Source organism: Saccoglossus kowalevskii, chromosome 14 (genome assembly GCF_978046115.1).
Source record: "Saccoglossus kowalevskii chromosome 14, keSacKowa6.1, whole genome shotgun sequence".
Taxonomy (NCBI): Eukaryota; Metazoa; Hemichordata; class Enteropneusta; family Harrimaniidae; genus Saccoglossus; species Saccoglossus kowalevskii.
The window spans coordinates 24,195,290-24,216,188 of record NC_140654.1 but is presented as its reverse complement, the minus strand read 5'-3'; the positions used below and the strand labels follow the sequence as shown (position 1 = coordinate 24,216,188).

General features: G+C 35.8%; 1 protein-coding gene across 1 annotated transcript; it reads right to left on the bottom strand.

Annotated features, from left to right (window-relative positions):
* Nucleotides 1-1,503: 1,503 nt before the first annotated feature.
* Nucleotides 1,504-20,885, bottom strand: LOC100374073 (DNA replication licensing factor MCM3-like). Its single transcript, XM_085508060.1, has 19 exons — nucleotides 20,680-20,885; nucleotides 19,445-19,557; nucleotides 18,817-19,025; nucleotides 18,545-18,675; nucleotides 17,852-18,010; nucleotides 17,258-17,337; nucleotides 16,789-17,028; nucleotides 15,983-16,039; nucleotides 15,371-15,542; nucleotides 14,422-14,556; nucleotides 13,461-13,550; nucleotides 12,670-12,754; nucleotides 10,570-10,696; nucleotides 9,453-9,603; nucleotides 9,113-9,253; nucleotides 6,272-6,387; nucleotides 4,723-4,820; nucleotides 3,664-3,766; nucleotides 1,504-1,925 (listed from the first exon to the last, which is right to left on the bottom strand). Exons 1-19 carry the CDS (start codon nucleotides 20,749-20,751, stop codon nucleotides 1,724-1,726), a joined length of 2,481 nt encoding a protein of 826 aa, XP_085364186.1. The 5' UTR covers nucleotides 20,752-20,885; the 3' UTR covers nucleotides 1,504-1,723.
* Nucleotides 20,886-20,899: the final 14 nt, after the last annotated feature.

Below are 20,899 nucleotides of genomic sequence, written 5' to 3'. Positions count from 1 at the left end.
GAATCATTTCTGATTTTGAATATAAATTTTTCATCTTCTCAAATAACTCTTCAAATGCCACTTCTGTCAACTTTGCAGAGGAATTTCCACTATTCTCGCATTAATTTACAGGACTTTAATATGACCTCCCATAGTTCTCGGGGAGTTCTATACAGATTATGCGACGTTAATTCCAAAGGGTAAACGCTGGAATGTAGAACATTCACGCAATGCATAAAAAAAATCATAGAAGACATGTACATTTTATTTGAAAAATTTATCAGGATTTGCAGGGGCAGGTTTCAAGTCAGCTAAAGACCTATTCTGGATTTTCTGGGATGAAGAATTTCCTACAATTTTATATAGAGTCAGACCTTTTCACACCAAATGAGTCTTTCTAGACTGACTTCATCCTAGACTATGCAGACAACCCCCCCCCCCCCCCACAAGAATTGTCTTTCCAAAACGCATTTTAGACCTTTCCAAAGTTATTTGTAGATATTCTAGTCTTTGCCTAAATTTGGGACATTCTGTACAAATTTCTCACATTCAAAAGCTATTTTTCCATGGACTATTCACATGTTTCCATCTCAAACAACTTTTCAGGAGACTATTCTGTGCTCTTACAGAAGTTTCCATGTACATTGATGAAGGCAGCTACACTGCAAAAACCAAGGCGAAAAAAACCCACATGAAATCGTCCCTGCTTTGTAAAAAATGGAATTTATTCAATACTATAATAGTAAATATACAGCTATAAAGTAATTAACAAATGGCAGTTTGAGAAGTGTGATTATATGATTTGCAAAAACTCCACGCTATATTTAGGATTTCAAATTTATTCAAAAATGCATTTATCAATGAATTACGATTTGAATAGATCATGACGAAACATACAGAAGATGTATTGTGTATAAATAGGTTAAATGTACATTCAACACTGTAATGCAATGTCGTAATGTAGCAACATTTCCGAACCAATACATACAATAAGAGGTTTACATTGGTGCGTTATAATGTAAAGCTACGACATGAAAAAATGCCAACTCTGAGAATAGTGATTTTACACTATGTAGAGAAACTGACCACCAGTTTCACAGCCAATCTTGTTTTAGAGTACCGTAAAATCTGTATTAGAAGCCGCATCCCTAATAGAAGTCGCATCCATTCTATTTGAATAATTGGGAACCAAAAATTCATCATTTCTCATATGTGTAGATGCTCTAATAGAAGCCGCATCCACTCTGTTGCATTGTACCATTTTAATAGAAGCCGCGGCTTCTAATACAGATTTTACAGTAGTACATAAGCAGAAATCTCAGAATGGCGACTGGAAAGACTATTCATAAACTAAGTTTGACCTCTGTAAGTCGCGATTTCGGCTAAGTTGCAGATAGTTGGATGGCTCCCAACAATGTTGTTTTGTTTTCTGCGGACATAGACGATGTCATGTATTTCAAGAAAGAAAACGTACTATAAATAAACCCATGTGTGTGTATGTGCTTTTTATCCATTTTAAATGCATTTTCATGAGGACCTTCGGTAAGTTGTGACTCCTGATATGTTTTTGCTTGGATCCCGTCACCAGCGACTTAGCAAGGAGTCCCTGTACTGCAAATATGTATGCAAACAGACATTCACACTGGACACAACAAAAATGCAAGTGTTGAACACCTGGCATAACCCCCCACCCCCACCCCAATGTCTGTTGATGTGGCAGTGATAAAACACAAAAGTGAATTTATTAAATCAAAAACACAATTTGGTCGGATAACATGATCTGGTTGGCATCTTGCATCTTCTGCATAGCATCGTCAATTTCCACGTCTGTAAACTTGTTACTTTCCTGTTGCTTGTTCACTCCATGAGTGATCTGATCAACTGTTAATGACTGGGCATGCTCGGAGGAAAACAGCTGGAATAATGATGATTTAAACTCTTTCATTCTGAAAACAGAAAAAATATTTGTAGAAATAATAATGTTAGATAATGTAGTCTGAAATGTATATTTGTGTTTATATTTTACCAACAAACTATTTCACTGTAGATGTTTTCCCCAAAGAAACATTGCACCCCCCCCCCCAAATATAATAACACAAAGAAGCAAATTATCATTTTTAGCATTTTTGTGAAATGTAAAATCCGTTTGTGGCAAGTTTTCATTAATGATTTATATCTTGGCTATGCAAGTCATATTCTCTTCTTACAACCAGCTGACAAGCGAGTCATTTCACTAACAATCCATCACTCTTTCAACAAGCATGTAATGGATTATTAACTCTTTGGACACAAGTAAACTTTGGCCATCATTCACAAAATTAAACCCACATAAATTTATTTCATATTTTTTTTTACAAATTTTGTTCAACATTGGTAGACAATAAAAAATTACATTTATTTTGGTCAAAATTATCAAAGAACATCAAGAAAATACATACAAATTTGCAAAATGTTGAATATAATTTTTGGTGAGAGAACATACAGTTCCCATACATTTGATAGCACATGTATAATGATCTAAAGCAGAGATTACTCAAATATTTCTGTCGTAAAGAATAAAGCATAAAACAAGTCATTGAAAATGACAGTCCCCGTTAAAATTTTGAAAGTTCTCTTTGTGTCGTCATATTAGGGGGGGGGGGTGTTGTTGCGAGAGTGTCCATGAAACTTGAGTTCCAAGTGGCGTATACAACAGATTGTTTATTTACATCAAAACACGTGTTCCGTCTAGTAGTAATATGGCCAAAAATAAAAACAGCCGTTATTTGGCCATCTTTGATCTGATTAAACACTGATATGTATGGTGTATGTGCCCAATAAGGAATGAAAATGGTACATAAATTGTGTAAATATAGTAGTAAGGCCAAAAAGTCAGATTGCTGTCAATCGGCCATCCTTGACCAGATTTTGAAACAAACTGTCATGGACATGCATCCTAACATGTATAAAGTACATGTATGTGCCAAATTTGAATGAAAACAGATACCGCATAAAAAACAAAACAAGATGCCTGCCAATCGACCATCTTTGATCCAATTGCGAAATAAATCGTCATGGACATGTATCCTAAACATGTATAATCTATGTACCAAGTTTGAATGACAACTGACAAAGCATGTCCAAAATACAACATTTTCAAAAAACAAAAACAAGATTTTAAATCGAATTGCTAAACCACTGCATGTGCATTTGTCCCACATAAGGTACTAGGCACATGCAAAGAATGAACGGAATCATTCCACAGGATTCTGAAATATTACTATTGATAGACTGACGCACGAACGGACGGACAGACTCAGGAACTCACGGATGGTCGGGGACATGTATCCTAACATGTATGATCGATGTACTATATTTGAATGAAAACTGACAAAGCATGTCCAAAATACAACATTTTCAAAAAACAAGATGGCTGCCAGTCGGCCATTTTGAATCGAATTGCTAAACCACTGCATGTGCATATGTCCCAGATAAAGTACTAGGCACATGCAAAAAATGAACGGAATCGGTCCAAGGGATTCTGAGATACGACTCTGGACGCACAGACGGAGACCGAATTATAAGTCCCCGTTTTCGGACTTCGTCCGAAAGGGGACTAAAAACACTTGCAAGGTGATCATTCTAATCACTGTACCACAACGCCCTCAAATGATTGACTGCAAGAAATTTGAAATGACTTCTTACCTTGATGGTGTAATTCCTTGCGATTCCTCCGTATCCATCGGTTCATGTGAGGTTTTAAATGAATCACCATCTAGTGGAGTTCTGGGTTGTGGTGATAATACAACTACAATACAATAAATATATAATTATTAAAAGAATTAAACAATTCTGAAATAGACAAACATTTAGCTGACCTTACAAGTGAAAGAGGAAACAATTTTACGAATCAAGATTACGAAGAGCAAGAAATCGCCAGCTTGTTAGGTCGAACAAGACCGAGAAATGATCGGTTCATGTTCACGCTATTTGTGTGTATGAATAACGCAACAATAGACCCAGCAACCCGAGTGATTTGGACTTGACAATGCTGGTGGGAAGAAATAGGATTCTCTCCAAACAGAAACACCTTCTTCACTTTAAGTTAAAAAGATTTGAATAATTGTCCTTGTGTTTGCCGTCAAACTTTCAAACTGAGAGAATTAAATTAGTCACTATATTCATAAAACACGCAATTTCAAAGAGTGAGCAAAAATTCAAGCATTTCACAAAATTTAATAAAGGTCACTGTGACTTCCTAACTCAAAGACTCACACTAAAATATGCGCAGATTCAAAATTTGATTTTGTTTGAATTGAATAATTCTTCCACCAAAATTTCTCTTGAATTTTCCAAGGGGTAAGTATTTATCAAGTGAATGCTAAGTTCCCTTTTTTCCCCCCATCACAAATTCAAAAAATAGCCCCATTTATAGTCTGCACTTTTCTTAACAAGATTGAGACAAAAATAGACAAATTTTTGAATAAAAACTGACAATTGACTCAAATTTAGTCTGTTGGCTCCAATATAACAATTCATTTCCAGAAATAATGGAAAATAATAAAAAAAAAGTGCAGAAAATTTTTTGCAAGAAAGTCTGGTGGTTGAAGAGGGAGGAGGAGCTTTGTTTGTAAACAATGACACGCTATGGCCATCTGACGCATGCGCAGGTGACGACTCCCCCGCTTTAAATGATTAAACTGGTCTATCACACTGTTCAGCAGAATACAACACGGAATACAACTAGACAAATAAATTTCTTACTTTCTTCATCTTCATCCACACTATCAAAATCATATGGATCATAATCGTCATCACCTTTCTTCTTAGGAGGGCCTTCCCTCGAACTTTGTTTGGCTTTCCTGGTATGAGAAATACACTTATTAGTCAAAGTTTTAAAACAAGTAATTGTAAATGACATGGTCGTCATCAACAACCTCTTTAACACACAAACTTATTTGCAACCTAATATGCATTATGTTTGAACGAAATCTATGAAGTCGTATGTAGGAAACTGTTTTAGACACTCAAGTATCAGATTCAAACATTTTAGGTAAAAAATGGAAGCCAATAGATGCCCATGAATCATGGTCAGTGACTTTAGCCTCCATCACTATGGATGTATTGTACCAATCAACTCCATGTAGAATCATCAGTGATTGGTTCAAAAAAATCAAACTTTTTTTTAAACATCTTATTTTTTTACCAACATTTTGGAGTGGTATTTTTCTTTACAGCCGTTCTGAGAATTATTCGGACAGTCAGTTAGCAATATATGTTGGAACTTTGCAAAACACTTGGGTCTTTTCCAATCTAGACTTGATGGCGCCATTGTATTGGCACGCCCACAATTGGAATCATTCCATTATCTTGCAAGATGCGGGTAAAACGCTGTTTTCAAAACGACACGCGTTGGTTACCATATACTCGACAGGTTATATGTTGTATATGCATTCAAAGTGTTATTTTAAATTGTTATACCCATCTGAGTCCACCTGACATAGCGTAATTTACAAAACAACTCCCGAGTGTTGAGTAACCCAAGGTATTAATGAACTCGTCGTTAGCGGGAAGGCTCAAAGTAAAGTTTCTTAGCGGGACGCGCTGCAGTCAGTTTCGCGACAGTTTTGGGCCAAACTAAAAGTTGTTTTTACATTACTGGTGCTGTGAGTATGTCAGGGATACACAGACGGAAAACTCGATTATAATGGTTTGATGGATTTTGTCAAATCAAAAGTCTGCGCCTTCCTTGATCGAATCACTTTTTCAACTGCAGTTTGAAAATGACGGGGTATAACGACCGTTATTATGTCTAGTCCATTTTTGTAACAGGTACAACTGACTAAAATGAGCGAGGAGTTGACATTTTTTGACAGATTTAAGCAACATCCAACTTGTGATTTTCAAAATTACTGAAAATAATTACAATATAATTATAAAAAATAAAGAATGGTTGCTGTGAACGCACGCTAGATAATACTTACAATTCACCAAGCAGACAACCCCTATGAAATAGTAATCCCAAACCACGCGCCCGTCACTCAAGTGGCGCCGACAAGTCTAGATTGGGCAAAGACCAAAGTGTTTTGCAAAGTTGCAAGTCATTTTGCTAACTGACTGTCCGAATAATTCTCAGAACGGCTGTAATATTTGTTTTTTTGAAAAGACTTAATTTTTTATTATCTATAGAACTTGATCTTAATTTTTTGAAGGAGTCACTAAAATCAGACAGGTTTATTTTGTGAAACTGCACAAAAAATGAAACTAAAAATCAAAAGATTAGTATTAGTCAAACAAACACAATATACAATACCTTTTCCTCTTTTTCTGACTTGCATCATCACCATTGGTAACAGTTTCTTCCTCACTAATCTCTTCATCACTTTCATCATCTTCACCTTTCTTTTTCTTCTTCTGTTTCTCTAAAACCTAAAAAAGATAATCTTGATTTCTCGCTCTAAGCAGGTATAGACACCACAGATAAACAGACTTTTCTATTCATGCAAGCAATTGGGTTATACAAAATTTTGACTATCTCCACAATTTTAATTTTTCCCCACAATTTTCACACATGCAAAATTATTTCTCAATGCATTAAAATCATTCCATAACTTGCATGTTTAGTAGATTTATTTTTTCACTCTGCAGACATTTTCAAATGGCAAAGCCTGTATTACCACATGAAAAATCTTGTTTTCGTTCATTACTGATGAATTTTTTTTTTCAATGTAAAAATTTAGACCCTTAACCCTTTGCACACCATAGATACTTTGTTGCAACAATGTTGCAGGGCCCATTACTAATTTGCATATTTGTACTCCCATTACCCAAAACTTTTTACCAATTCAGTGTGAGCCAGGTAGGTTGACATGTACACAGGGAAAAGAAGACTAGGACACTGTAGTTTCATTTCATTTAAAAAAAAAAACACATTTTATTTACAATTCACTTGGTTTCTAATTTATGATAACACCGAAATAGGCACTCATTTCATCTCTGTCCGTTTCATACCAATGCCGGTCTACGCGCCCGGTAACTTCCTGTCTACTAGTATGTCTAGCATATTTATTTGTTTCCCCGACCAACAAATCCAAAAAATCGTCCGTAAAATATAATTTAAAAAAATCCAGTGGTTCCCCGTCGAAACCAACACCATGTCTTGGTCCTGAAAACTGGTCGTCATGTGCTGGAATGTTCACGTCGGTCCTTTCATTTGACCAGATGTTTGGTGTATCGGCGATGTCATCGGCATCAGAGTCCGAGTCACTGTCGGCATCGGCATTCAGCAAGTCTAACAGTTCATTAGGATTGATGTCACTGCCACTGCCACAGTTGGTATTTTGGCATAGCAATTCACATCTCAATCTCCCTTCGTCTATTTCTTCCACTGTAAAGCCTTCAAACTCAGTGTCTGAATCAGACTCATCGAAAAATCTCAGAATTGCGTCACGATCAGTTTGCAATGACAGCTCCGAGTCGGCCGGTTGTTGTGGCATCCCGGTACTGGGGCCCGCAGTCTGCCGTTAGCTCACAGTTTGGAAATTCATCACTGAGTTAAAACTTTAAACGTATCACACAAATAGTTGTGAATAATTGCATAAAAAATCCAAAAATACTCGACAGGAATTTAATTCGTTCGATTACAAGTCAGCTGTGTTTACAAACAAATGCAAATACGCAGTGGAGGTCAACTGAATGATCGTGTCTGTCAACCACTGAAAAACCTTGCATATTCCCGCCACAGTCAAATTAGTGTGTAATTTATTCATATATTCGGAAGAAGTATTCCTTATTTGGCAGGATTCTTTATTAGGAATATACATATGGAACAGTAGGGCGGGAATTACCGGGGCAACGACACAGTGATCGTGTTTAAATATTCAAACCAACGGTAATTGATGACAGTGTCGTTTGGCCTACAGAGGTCATTGGATATTCTCGTTTAAAACCCCCATTTTAAAGCGATATTTGAACACTGTGAATGAAAAAAATACATGGATATCCAGTGGAAATACAACAGAGGCGAAATAAGGACTTGCAGTGAAAAATAGCAACGAAACTGGGATGCCTTTTTTACGGAACCAGCGACTACGGCAATTTTCACGTGTTGACCTCTGCTGGCACGCAAGACTGATTGCGATGACAGTCTGATTTTTCGACATTAAAAACTCGCCGACAAGGAAAAACAACATTTTATATAGGTAATTTATTTAAATAATGTTTCCAGTTCAGATGAATATAAATTTTATATGTATTATGCGTTTATTTTGGATAAAAACTGCGGTAGAATAAATGAACTTTCACCAAACATGCCGCTGTGTTTGTTTATTTATGCAAATTGTCACAGCTCTTCACAGACACCGTCCAAAAAACCCGTTATACAAGAAAAGTACGAGGACAATTCGTATATAATTTTCAGTCTGAACGTACCTGTATTTCTAATTATTTTCATCAACAATTTATTTTTTCATGCAAAGATCATGGGAGATCAGAATCAACTTCTGTTTCAATCTATGAAATACCGGCCGTTTACGGCCGCATTGGGATTTTGACAGTGCATTAACGGGTGGCCTTTTACGGCCGAATTGGGTTATCTTTGGTCAGAAATAAGCGGCCGTATATGGCCGCATTGGGGCGCAAAGGGTTAAACCAGATTTTAATCATTTTTATTTTAATTAAAAATTTGATTTTCCTAGGATACTTAAGACAAAATACCAAATGTATACAATATTTATACCAATAAAACACTCCACTCGACTTATGCATGTGACTACATGTGACTAGGAGAGCTATGCTATTAAAATCTTTTACAAAATATTCTGAATTGCGAGCATGATAATTATTTAGTGTGGTTTTAATCTTTTCGCCACCAGACTTATCGTCCAAATTATTCTGCACTTTTTTTCAGGAATTTTTTAATATTTCTAGAAATGAACTATAATTTTGGTGCCATCAGACCAATTTGAGTCTATTTTCAGTTTTTACTCCAAAAATTTGTCTATTGTCTCAATCTCCTGAAGCAAAGTGCAGACTATAAAAGTGATAATTTTGTGAATTTGTGATGAAGACGTGCACTGGAAAATTTGGAAAAAAAAAATATTATTGGTATATAAATATAAATGGTATTATTGTCAAATAATGTAATTGTATATACCTTCTTGAAAATAGCAAATTCTATCAGTTCCACAGCACCCCTGGCATCCTGCAACTCTACATTTTTTGACATTCTAGCCTTGGCATGGGCGGTAGCGAGACGAATCAATGTTTCTAACGATCGAGCTGTCACAGGTTGCGTCTGTAATTTAAATATATAACATTCAAGGTCATGTAACTAAGTTAGGAGATTTGATTTGCTACCCAACAAGCCAATCATAGAACAACGTGAAAGAATGAGCCATACAGAAATAAATTTTGTTAAACAGAAATGTTCCCCACTTAATTTAGGTAAATTAACCCAGTGAAGGTGATTTTGAAAGCGAGACGTGCAGACTTACCCGCGCCACATTATTACCAGTCGATTCTTGACTTCGTAATTTGACATATTCTTCAGCAATGTGTTCGGCAGCCTCTCTGGTTAGTTGTGGCTTAATTGCTTTAGCAATATGGATGTATTTTCTCATGAACTTCATACTTATAAGTTTCTTTCTATTTAACAATAAACAAACAATAGAAGTCATATCTGTGTTTTGACAAACATACTTCAATCATAATATGTCATGCATGGATTGAAACAGTTCTGTAAACAACAAAGACAGTACGGTGATTGTATTGACTAGCATGCAATGGAGATTTATGCGATATAATGCCCAAATTTTATACTAAGAATTTGTATCAATTTAAAGCCGCTTTTGGGACTTCAATAACAGGTGGTTATGCAAAGTTTTTTCTGAGAAAGAACCAGGATGAAGGAGACAACACAAGATTCTAGATTAAGGTTTAGATTTACATAAAGTACACATGTGGTATCGCGATTGACTCGTATTACTCCACTGTTATTTTGTTAATCAGTAGATACTAACCTTTTTTTTCAATTTATATCTCAATAGTAATAAACCACTTTATTCACAACTATGCAATATCAAAAAATGAAGGCATCCTTATCCAAAATAAACCTATGCTGTTTTTCACAGTGTTTACCAGGAAATGGCGGCTTGAGTCCAGAATTCTATATCTGGTTTTTGCCTATTATACATCTGTCACCGTAACGCCATAAGTTACAGCGTGCCGTAATTTTGCGGTATTTTACGGAGTATTTTCATCCTACCATATTAGGAAATGCGAATTTCAAATATGGAATGATTATGCGCGTAAGCGTCCTCCAATAATAAAAACAAACAAGGCTGCCACCAGTGTTTGACCAAACTCCATACAAAAAAGTTTGCTGATTGTGTTCTAAACTTTTTAGATTTCGGCATTCCCATGATTTATGCTTGTACTGTCTAAGTGCATAACAGAGGCATCTTCGTAATAACCTTATATTATTCAACAAATAGTCACAAACTCGCTAAACACTGCTCGTCTGTTAACTAATTTATCATAGACGTCTTCTAATTAGCACAAAATATTGTACAACACAACACATCACACAGTACGGTGGTTCGTCCAACTTACTTTTTGTCTCTATTTGGACCGTGTAATAAATTATCATGTTTCTCGTATATTGGAGTTTCCTCATCTTCTTCGTCTTCATCATTGTCGTACGTTGTCAACGTGTCTATAGCGCTACCCATTGGCATGGCTGTGTAGAAACAGATTAGATATACAGTCAAAACTCGTTAATACGAACTCTGTTACAACGAAATACCGGTTACAACGAACGAACACCGAAGTCCCGTTTGAAAATCCATTATCCCTATGGTAATTGACAACGCTTAGAACGAACTCGTTTATTACGAAAACCCGCTTAGTACGAAAGGATTTTCTCTGAAAAACAATGGTCTGTAACACCTATAGCGAACATTTCATTCGCTCAAACAGCTGCGAAATCCTAAAACGAACCGCCAAATACACGGTGTTACGCTTCCGCTGTTGGCAGTGGGCTTGAGCTGTGCAGCGTAAAATAAAAACAATGTAGCCATTCACTGGGCGTGAAAATCTTTTGTGTACGTGACTTCCAGTGTCTAGTCACTTTCGACGCCCTTGCTGCTCGAGTTTTTAATTTTAAGATTCACAATAAAAAAGTGTGAAGCATGGACGCTGTAAATTTTAGATAAATTACGGCGACTACGAGTGAGATGCCAGTTTCCGTCCTGACTTCAAAATGTCAACTCGTGTCAAACGACGTGCCTTGTCGTTGGACTGTAAAGTCCAAATGATCAAAGCGATTGAGTCGGGCATTTGTCACGGCGATGTCTGTCGAAAATTTGATGTTAAACCCAGTACACTGTCAACGATTTTAAAGAAAAAAACTGATGTTTTGAAGATGTTCGAACACAACAAAATTGAGCCGTGCCGGAAGCGAATGCGGTTTTCAGCAGTCGACGACGTTGAGCAGGCATTGCTGAAATGGTTTACCAGTGCCCGTTCTATGAATGTCCCAATCAGCGGTCCTATCCTCCAGGCAAAGGCCGAAGATTTAGGACAGAGAATGAAGCATTCCGAATTCAACATTTGTATTTTCCATTTTAATATTATTTTAATAAACATGACAACGTTTATTTCAATACTATTTGTGTGTTTTTAATGCTTGGTCTAGTGTTTAAAATGGCGCCATAGTTTTGTTTACCCTGACTTATGGTAATTAGTTTGTTTCTGTAAAGCGCCCTCTAGTGGTGATCGGTTATTACGAACACCGGTTATAACGAATATATTCACCTGGGGCCTTGATATTCGCACTAACGAGGTTTGACTGTAGTTACAATACAATTACCCTGTCAGCTGAGATAGCTTCACTGTTAGCAATGCACATTATAATTAGAGAATTGAAGATATCATGAAAGACAGAGTTCCACCTGAGGTACTTATATATGTACAATATCAAACTTGACAAAAATATCACTTTTTACAAAAAATTATCTTCAAAATTCAATAATTGAATATCCTCATGAAATAAACAAATCTAAGAGAATTCTACCCAAAGTACATATACTCTAAGACTCAATTGTGGTTTTCAACAAGAAAATGTAAAAGAAAAAAGTTGATGTGGATGATGACGACGAAGTAAACATACATCCAGTACAATTATTGGGTCCACTCAACAAAATCATTTATATTAATAGTGCATTCCTAAGAGAAGCAAGGTTAGGAAAATAGTTGGCAAAATTAGCAAGGATTCCCTATCTGATTTTGTGGCAAATTTTTGCTGACCACATTTATCCATCCTTATTAGAAGTACAACTTTTATAGAACCCTACATAAACCTGAACTTGCATATATATTCTATGGTAAATCAATCACATACGACTTATTATGAACGTAGTAATGAACAGTAATGCTTATACAGAACAGTGTGGAATATTAACTTTCACTACAAATTCACAAAAATAGTGCTGTATAGTCTTCATTTTCCTACAGATACATTGGGACAAAAAATGACTAATTTTTTGAGTAAAAACTGAAAATTGACTCAAATTTTGTCTGTTGGCTCCAAAATTAAGGTTCATTTCCAGAAATATTGAAGAATGTAAGAAAACTAGTGAAGAAAAATTTGGAAATATCAACTCCCTGACCACGCTGAGATTTGAATTGTATTCCATCGCAGTTATTACTTACCATCGCCGTCTTGTTCACCTGGGCCGCGATATCTATGCATTCGGAGAATATGATCTGAAATCAAACGATCATGCTCAGGATCCATCTATTGAAGTAAGAAAGACAACAAATTTGGACACCATTCATTGAAGACATGTGGCAGAACCAACATGACAGAAAAAAAAAAGTTTCTCATTAACATACTAGTATTTTGTTAGATCTGAAGCACATATCAACCAAAAAAACACACTGGCCGAGTACAGAATCATTACAATATTATTTTGATCAGGATTAAATCTCTTATTCACGTAAGCACTTGCACTTTTAATAGAGAGCAAACACGGTATATGCATGAACGATAAAATGGCAAATTATTAAACTCACTCAGGATATAATATTAAGCACTTACAAGATGAGGGTTTGAAAGTTGCATGAAATCTTACGACACAATTAAAGAAATACACAAATAGCAAATTTGTCAGAAAATTGCAAGACAAGCATTCATTTCTGGAAAAGAGTGAGTCTGTGAAAGAAACTGAACAGACTAGTTTTTCTCTCTTGCTGTTTCGCTAGAGTTCAAAAAGCATACACACGAATTGCATTTCCTAATACATACTTTTACTCGTTCCTTTTTCACAAATCAAATCTTTCCAAGCATTCACTGCATTGTGGTGCCATTGGTTAGAATCGGGTTAGACTGATATACACACAGAATATCATTGTACATAGATATCAAAGCAGCATACCGGTATCCTATCTTATAAATCCTTTATAATATACACCTGGTCATTATTGCAAACAATTAAACGTACCTGGTCAAGTACAATAAAGATGCAATCAAAACGTGACAGCAGTGAATCCTGTAGCCCAATGTTCTCCATGGGAGTCTTGTATTCATCATACTGTGATAAACAGACAGTCGGTTAAACTCATACGAGAAATCAAAATACATAGTCCCATCTAAAAGTGAGTTTTGCACAAAATTATTCTACACTCCATGTACAGCATTATGTCAAAAGTTCAATCTCATTTTGTACTCTCTGCAGAACACCACACACTAATTGTGATTATGAACAATTATTAAACATTTGGTTCGAAAACAAATCCCAATATACTGATGTCGCATTACAAAATCAGACATAATTTTCACTGTTGCAATTATTCAAGGCCACTTTATTTTTAAATTTGATTTCACGTGTGCTGCACAAAATCCAAAGCCCATAAAATGCTTACCGGGGGGGGGGGGGGGGGGGGGGGGGGGTCCATTGCGATGCGAGGTTTTCTGCAGCTCCTATTAAGTGGGAAGTATTATTGCAAAGGGTACACAGTGAACAAGAAACCTGTCATGGAAAAAAAAAACAAGCTGACTGCTTCAATCATAACTATAAACTTACTGTGATGCACATGCGTTGCGATTATGGAAACAGAGCCGGAAGCATGCACACTGTGTACACAATATGCTAAATAACCTTTAACGGGGTTATGACATGGACATATCTCACGAACATTATTTAAATGGGAAATTATTAATAGAAAGCATATAGTATGAAATGCCGGAATCACGTATATTCGGTCTTGACCCCCACTCTGTCTATTGTGGTTATTTAAAGACCGTAAACGCTTTCTATCATACTAAATTCATCACCAAATTTGACAACTGCGTTTTTCTTTTACAATACAATGTAAATGAGCTACGGGCAACCTGCAATAGGTCTTGATTGTATATAGTGCCGCCAGTGGCTGTTCCCGACTCCATGCGTCAAGTTAACTTACCCGGCCGTACACAGGATTGGCAGCAGCTAGCACAGAGCATCTGGCATTTAACTTGGCATGGATGCCTGCCTTGGCAATAGTTACACGACCTTGTTCCATTACTTCGTGTATAGCAGTTCTATCTTGATCACTCATCTTAACAAGAGAAAGGGTAGAATTGAGATTAGAATTTTTAATTTGTATGTGACACATCGTTCGATTCGCATGGTTTCTGGGAAGTCAAACATCCATGGTCGTTGCTACTAACGTGTGTTAGGAAAAGCGGTGTTTGACCTCAGTGAAACTGAATGATTTGATTGGGTGAATCAAGTCACAGGATCCATCAATTACAGTAAAATTACTAATTTTCACTGGGTTTAAATTTCACTGATTTAGCATTCCAGGCATATTCAGTGGGTTTTAAATTCACGATTTTATCATTTAGATAATGTGTTCTATGCTAAATTTTACATATTCACTGGGTTTTAATTTTCCAGTCAGCGAAAACAGCAAAATTAAAACCCAGTGAATAATAAACGCAATTACAGTATTCTCAAAAAAGTTGATCCTCAAACAACAGATCTAAATTAATTAAATGACCTATTGTCAGGTTATCACATTACAAATCAGGGAAGGTAACTAATTTTGCATATTCTCCTAATAACAATGGATTAATAACTACGATTTCCATTTAGAGAGCTCTCCCACATACATCACATAGAATCCATCTCAAGATGTTCCACACAAATTACCAATGTGAAGAATCTCAAGCTTGACCACAAAAATTACTGTTAAATGATGCAAGCGAAAAGACTTCTACTGCATTCTATGCAACACTACATCTAGAAAACAGTTTTGGTTTTCTTTGCATAAAATTACCCAATATCATAAATTACAGGCGTTTCTATAGTTAAAATAAGTCGTATTTTAATGCACTTCTAATAGAGCAAATACATTTCATATTTCTTACCTTATCAAACTCATCAATACAAACAACACCTCGGTCAGCCAATACCATGGCCCCAGCTTCCAAGCGACGTTCGCCAGTCTCTTGATCTGTGGTAACAGCGGCCGTGAGACCAACACCGGATGAACCACGTCCTGTTGTTGGAATTGCACGAGGTGCTGTATGCAACACATATCTACAGAAAATACGAATATAATTTTCATTTTTGGAAATGCATATTATATTTGTTTGAGCAAATACTGATACAATAAATAGTTTAAAGACTGAGATGGTAACCGGGTCTGAATTATTATTTGACTTAAAACCCCAAACCATTTTAATATCGGTATCAACATGTCAAACAGCGAAGGTTCTCTCTCTCCTAGACCAGAGAGGCAATTTCAGGTCTTTAAGATTTCAGTCAGTATTGACATTTTGACAAAATTTAGACTTGTAATTGTGTCCCACAGAAAACTGCAGTTCAAGCCTGAAGTCCTATGACATGTATGCATTCACACTTTTTAGAGGGACAGGACTTTGATGACTTCATACACTAAAAGAGACATGAATCAAATACAACACATTAAAACAGTATATGATAAGTTTGTGGTTTTTAGGTATAGGTCAGTAACTCACCGTAACATTTGTGATTTGGCCGTAGATGGATCACCAATCAGTAACACGTTGATATCACTACAAAGATGAAAAACGCAAGTATTATTTAACACACAAGAAAAACAATTCTGCTTTATATATCATTAACATAAACATCAAATATACACATATAAAGTGTATTGCAATAGATCTTATACCTGTTGATATTGAGTATAGTTGGAAGGGGTGCTCAAGATTTGTTTTTGCCCCCCAAATAACATTCTATTTTCTCATGCCATTACTTCAAATGTTTAAAATACCATGGTTACACAGATCACAGATAAATAAACAGAACATATGGACGTGTTGACTCGAGAGAATAAAGCACTATTTCAGGGAATAATTCAAATTGCTTGTCACTCTATCAGGTTGGTCATTTGCATACAAGATCAATTGAATGTGATATGTGATAAAGAGGCAAATAATTGAGATATGACAAACATTTCTAGAAATACTAACGAAAGTCAGTAAAGGACATGATTAACTGTCAGGTGGTTAGTGTTTTACTGACAAACCCATTTGATAAGCTGGACTATTCTGTTTTCACAATGTTTTCCATGGTTACTGACAAGTAGCATTCTGTGACACAATGGTTCGGAATAAATTTGACTCATGCATCAATCTTCCCATATCTCCAGGAATGGTTACAAACGTTTGATTTCTTTATTAAATAAATCAAAACTAAACAATGAAATGGCATACACCTGTGACGGGTTATTCTGTATTTTATTTATTAGAAGTGCAATCTCATAACCTTTGATTAAATACAGGAAATGTATATTCCTTACCCCCTTAGTCGCGTGCCATTTTCTAGAATCTTTTCTGCACCACCAAGTAACATACAGAGAACTGCCTTCTTGATATACTCATGTCCGTGGATAGAGGGCGCTAGAGATCTAGCGAGAACTTCAAAGACATCCTCTTTTTTGTTGCGACTCAACTTCTTTATCTTCGTCACATCATCCGCAGAGAACAGCGGGGAAATCTCCTTACTGAGAATTTTTATGTTGTTGGCTAATAAAATAGTTCTGTTAAGATTGAAAAAAAAAAAAAAATAACTACCCGGTATGATCAAGTTTTCAAAAATTCAACAACACACATGGTAGAAACTAATTTTAAAATCAATTTTTACACATATTATTACACATGGAGCTCCTTAATAAGAAAATGCATTGATAATGGCATGCTATTTTTTTCTTCTTCACAACATCAAGAATGGAGTTTGTTTGACTCGTGTTTGTGTTCATGTATTTGTACCTGAATGTTCCCGATGTATATCCACCTTTCTTGCTTGGTAAACATCGATAGATACCAATTACTTGAACTCTGTCACCAGGCTGTAATCATAACAAGTTACATCGTTATCTGACCAAGATGTTTTGCAAGTTCACTAAATGTACAAGTTTCTGTTGCATCAATCAGGGATTTTTCTAGAAAAATAAATGCAAGAGGGAGCATTGCAATTCAGCAGCGCCACCAAGTGGGATAGGGCTCTCTCTACCATGGTGTAGAGTTTTTGATAATTCTAAGTTAGAATGGAGCATTCTATGGCTTCCTTTGGGCCAAAACTAATATCAGACAGGTCACAGTTGAAGACTGTGGCCACATGTGATCCCCGGTCATTAAAAATGTTATGCTCCCCAGGGTAAGGGGCGCATGGCCATAGCATGAGGGCGCTGCGCCCCTGTTCCTTTGTTTGAAAAAAAACGTCAATGATGCACCAGTGAATTAGCATAAATAGTCGCAGCAAATCCTTTTACGTCAGTTACGTGTCATATCAGCTTAGAGGGCGCACTTCCAATAGCCATATTTATAAGATTCTCTTTGATGAGGGAACATTGGTGTTCTTACCTTACATTTATCTACCAAATCATTATCAACAACGATATCAACCGATCGTGGTAATTGTCCAGCTGGAGCTTTCTCTGGCATTTCTTGTATCGTCAATGTTTGATGATCTTTGTACGTAGAAAGTCCGTACTCTGTCTCTAGTAGGTTGCCATCATCATCCTGCAAACAGTACAAGTCAATTCAAATGATTATTTTACTGGGAACTTTTTTCAATATTAAGAATTTTCCCAACTTATGACGAAGTGGAATTCGTAAAGACAAAAATTCACAAAAGTCGCTGATACATGTACTTGTTTTAGGACCTAATTCACACGCGGTACTAAAAGAGCAAATACGGTATACTCCAAAAAGAGGACAAAGTTGTTAATGTGTTTTCTCAATAGTTAAAAGCTGATGTTTAATAAATTGGAAGGGAAAATTTTGAAATCAAATCCAAGTTTGTAATCTGGAAATATTCCTACCAAGAACATTTTTATTAACTGACTATAAGAAACAGAAAGTTTATAACAACAACAAGTCCTGAATTGTTGAATACGCCGGTCGCACTGCCGAAAGCCTTTTTATTTTTGTTTGACCTTTTGTTACAGGATGATAGCCTGCTATTAAATGCATTCGTGAAACCCCTGGAAGGAGCTAACATTTTGATTTTTAATGTATGAAGAAATAGAAAAGAAAAGTAGTGAAAAAATATACCTTGGTAGGATAAACTGAACTTGATGGAAATGCATCCAGTGAAGTCAAGTCTGTATATTTCCTTTCCAATGTCTTCTTTGTTGCTGGACAGTAATGAACGCTACGGACAACTTTGGGTCGTACCAAAGAACCTAAAACCAAGTAGAAGGCAAAATGTTACAGAATATTAACCTTTTGGAGGACAAGTTTTCCGATATCCCAAAAAAATATGATACGATTTCATTGCATATGCAACTGAGACAAAAATGTTACAGGTTTTATTTAATACTTACACTTTGTCACGATTCCTTCAGCACAAACTAAATTACCTAAATGACGTGCTGTCAGGCTTCTCGGCGTAACATGCTTGGCGCCAAAACTGCCTTCAAATCCAACAAAGAAGTCTTCATGCTGTTTTGCGTATGTCAGATCCGCGGCACTAACAATTTCTTTCAGAGCTCGTTGAAAAGCAACAATTTCCTCGAAAGCGTCAGTGAGTAACCTGTAACATACGATATATTCTCCATAATTTGTTCAACTTCATAGTATCAAAGTATGGAATGGAATCTTGTTTTATATTTGGGTTGAGATTGTCAAACCAAAAACCCATTTGTTATATAATGAATCATTTAGCCTTTAATGTAAATATACATGGGGCTGGCACACTAATGGTTGAAATAGAACACATTTGTCCATAGTGTAGTGCACCATGTTTTTTTTTCAATTTGCTGTGACAGAAACCTTTAGTTTTAGAAGTGTCTTGTTCAGTCATGCACATTTACATAATATGTGAAGAGGACACTTTCGTCAACCAATCAAATAAAATGTTCTTTGTTTTGAAGCATGCATGTTACTTGTTTGTAACTCAAGAAATTTCTTCTAATTGAAAGAAATTATTTACAATTTATAATTCATACAAACCTGTTTGCACGTTTTTCATTTTTTTTTCTCAGATCATTGATATTGATAATTAATCTGTTATCATTGTCTGTAATCATCTCCTTCACCTTGTCTTGATATACACCTTCTTGTTGCTACAATGGAAAGATTATTATATGATCGACATATTTTCATGTGTCAACAATTGTTGATATATTGTAGTAATTCACTAGCAGGTAACAGACACTTTTGTGAAATAATGTCCTCACAAACATTTCCAATACAGCAAACATCTCTTGCATTCTCCAAAAACCACAAAAATCGAATGAATTTCTTTTTAAAATCTGATCAGAGGGGAATATGGAGTTTGAGATACCATCATCAGATGTGTATATAGCACATTATTAAAGCGAGGGAGTTATCACCTGCATATGCATCAGATGGCCATATCATGTCATTGTTTACAAACATCCACCCACCCATGAGCCTTCGTGATTTTAAATTATATAAACCCCGAATACTATAAATGCAATAATTATTCACTGGGTTTTACTTTCATTGATAATTAAAATCCGCTAAATTAAATCTACGTGAACATATAAAATAACAATAAAACTTGATGGTATCTTGACAAAATCGTGAAATTAAAACACAGTGAATGTGCTCAAACATCAAACTACTGAAATTAAATGAAAATAAGTGTTTTTAAATTAGTATTAATTTATTAAACAACATAGTACATTCAATAATTTGTTACTGGTTTCATAATAAAATAACCTAATTAAAAAAAATTAAAGGTGTCATCACTTGTGCAAGTATGGGAATTGAGCCCCTATCAACAATAAACGCATTCTAACCCAGTGAATAATTAATGCATTTATAGTATTCGGAGTTTATATAATTATAATATTGTTTAGATTCTAACAGCGAGCAAGTTGATTTCTGAAATAATGGTCACACATATAAACCGGGTTTCACGGTACAAACAATGGAGAATATTGAAAATAAATAAATCACACAAATTCACAATCTTGAAAATGTGGCCATTACTGTAAAATAGATTTGGTGTCATTCTAAAGAAATAACGTAGATCTAGAATCCTACCACAACATTAATTTCAAATCGTATTCGACACGCATTCTACCGAATATTGTCGCCGATCGTTCAGAATTGCGAGTTTCGATCGACGACAGTATACAAAGGAGGACATTTTTAAATCAAACAGTCTGACACTTCCAACGTGATAAACCATCAAGTTTCCCGATTACGATACTTACGTCATCGTCAAGAAAATCCAGATACTCTCGCTGAATGTCCCGCATCTCATGATCAACATCAATGTCCATCATGGTGATTTTTAGCTTCGAAAATCGTCAATCAAAAGTAACAAAACAAAAATCCAACCGCCGACGAGCAAGACTCTACAAGTCAATGCAAAATAGTTGTGCCAATTTCGCGCCAAATCAGTCACATGTCCTATGTTCCATTTAAAGAGGT

Coding starts and splice junctions, on each gene's coding strand:
- LOC100374073 (XM_085508060.1), bottom strand. CDS start 20,751: ATGATGGACATTGATGTTGATCATGAGATGCGGGACATTCAGCGAGAG. Junction 16,040..16,788: donor AATGGCACGCGACTAAGGGG/GTAAGGAATATA, acceptor TCATCTTTGTAG/TGATATCAACGTGTTACTGA. Junction 1,926..3,663: donor CAAGGAATTACACCATCAAG/GTAAGAAGTCAT, acceptor TTCTGTTTTCAG/AATGAAAGAGTTTAAATCAT.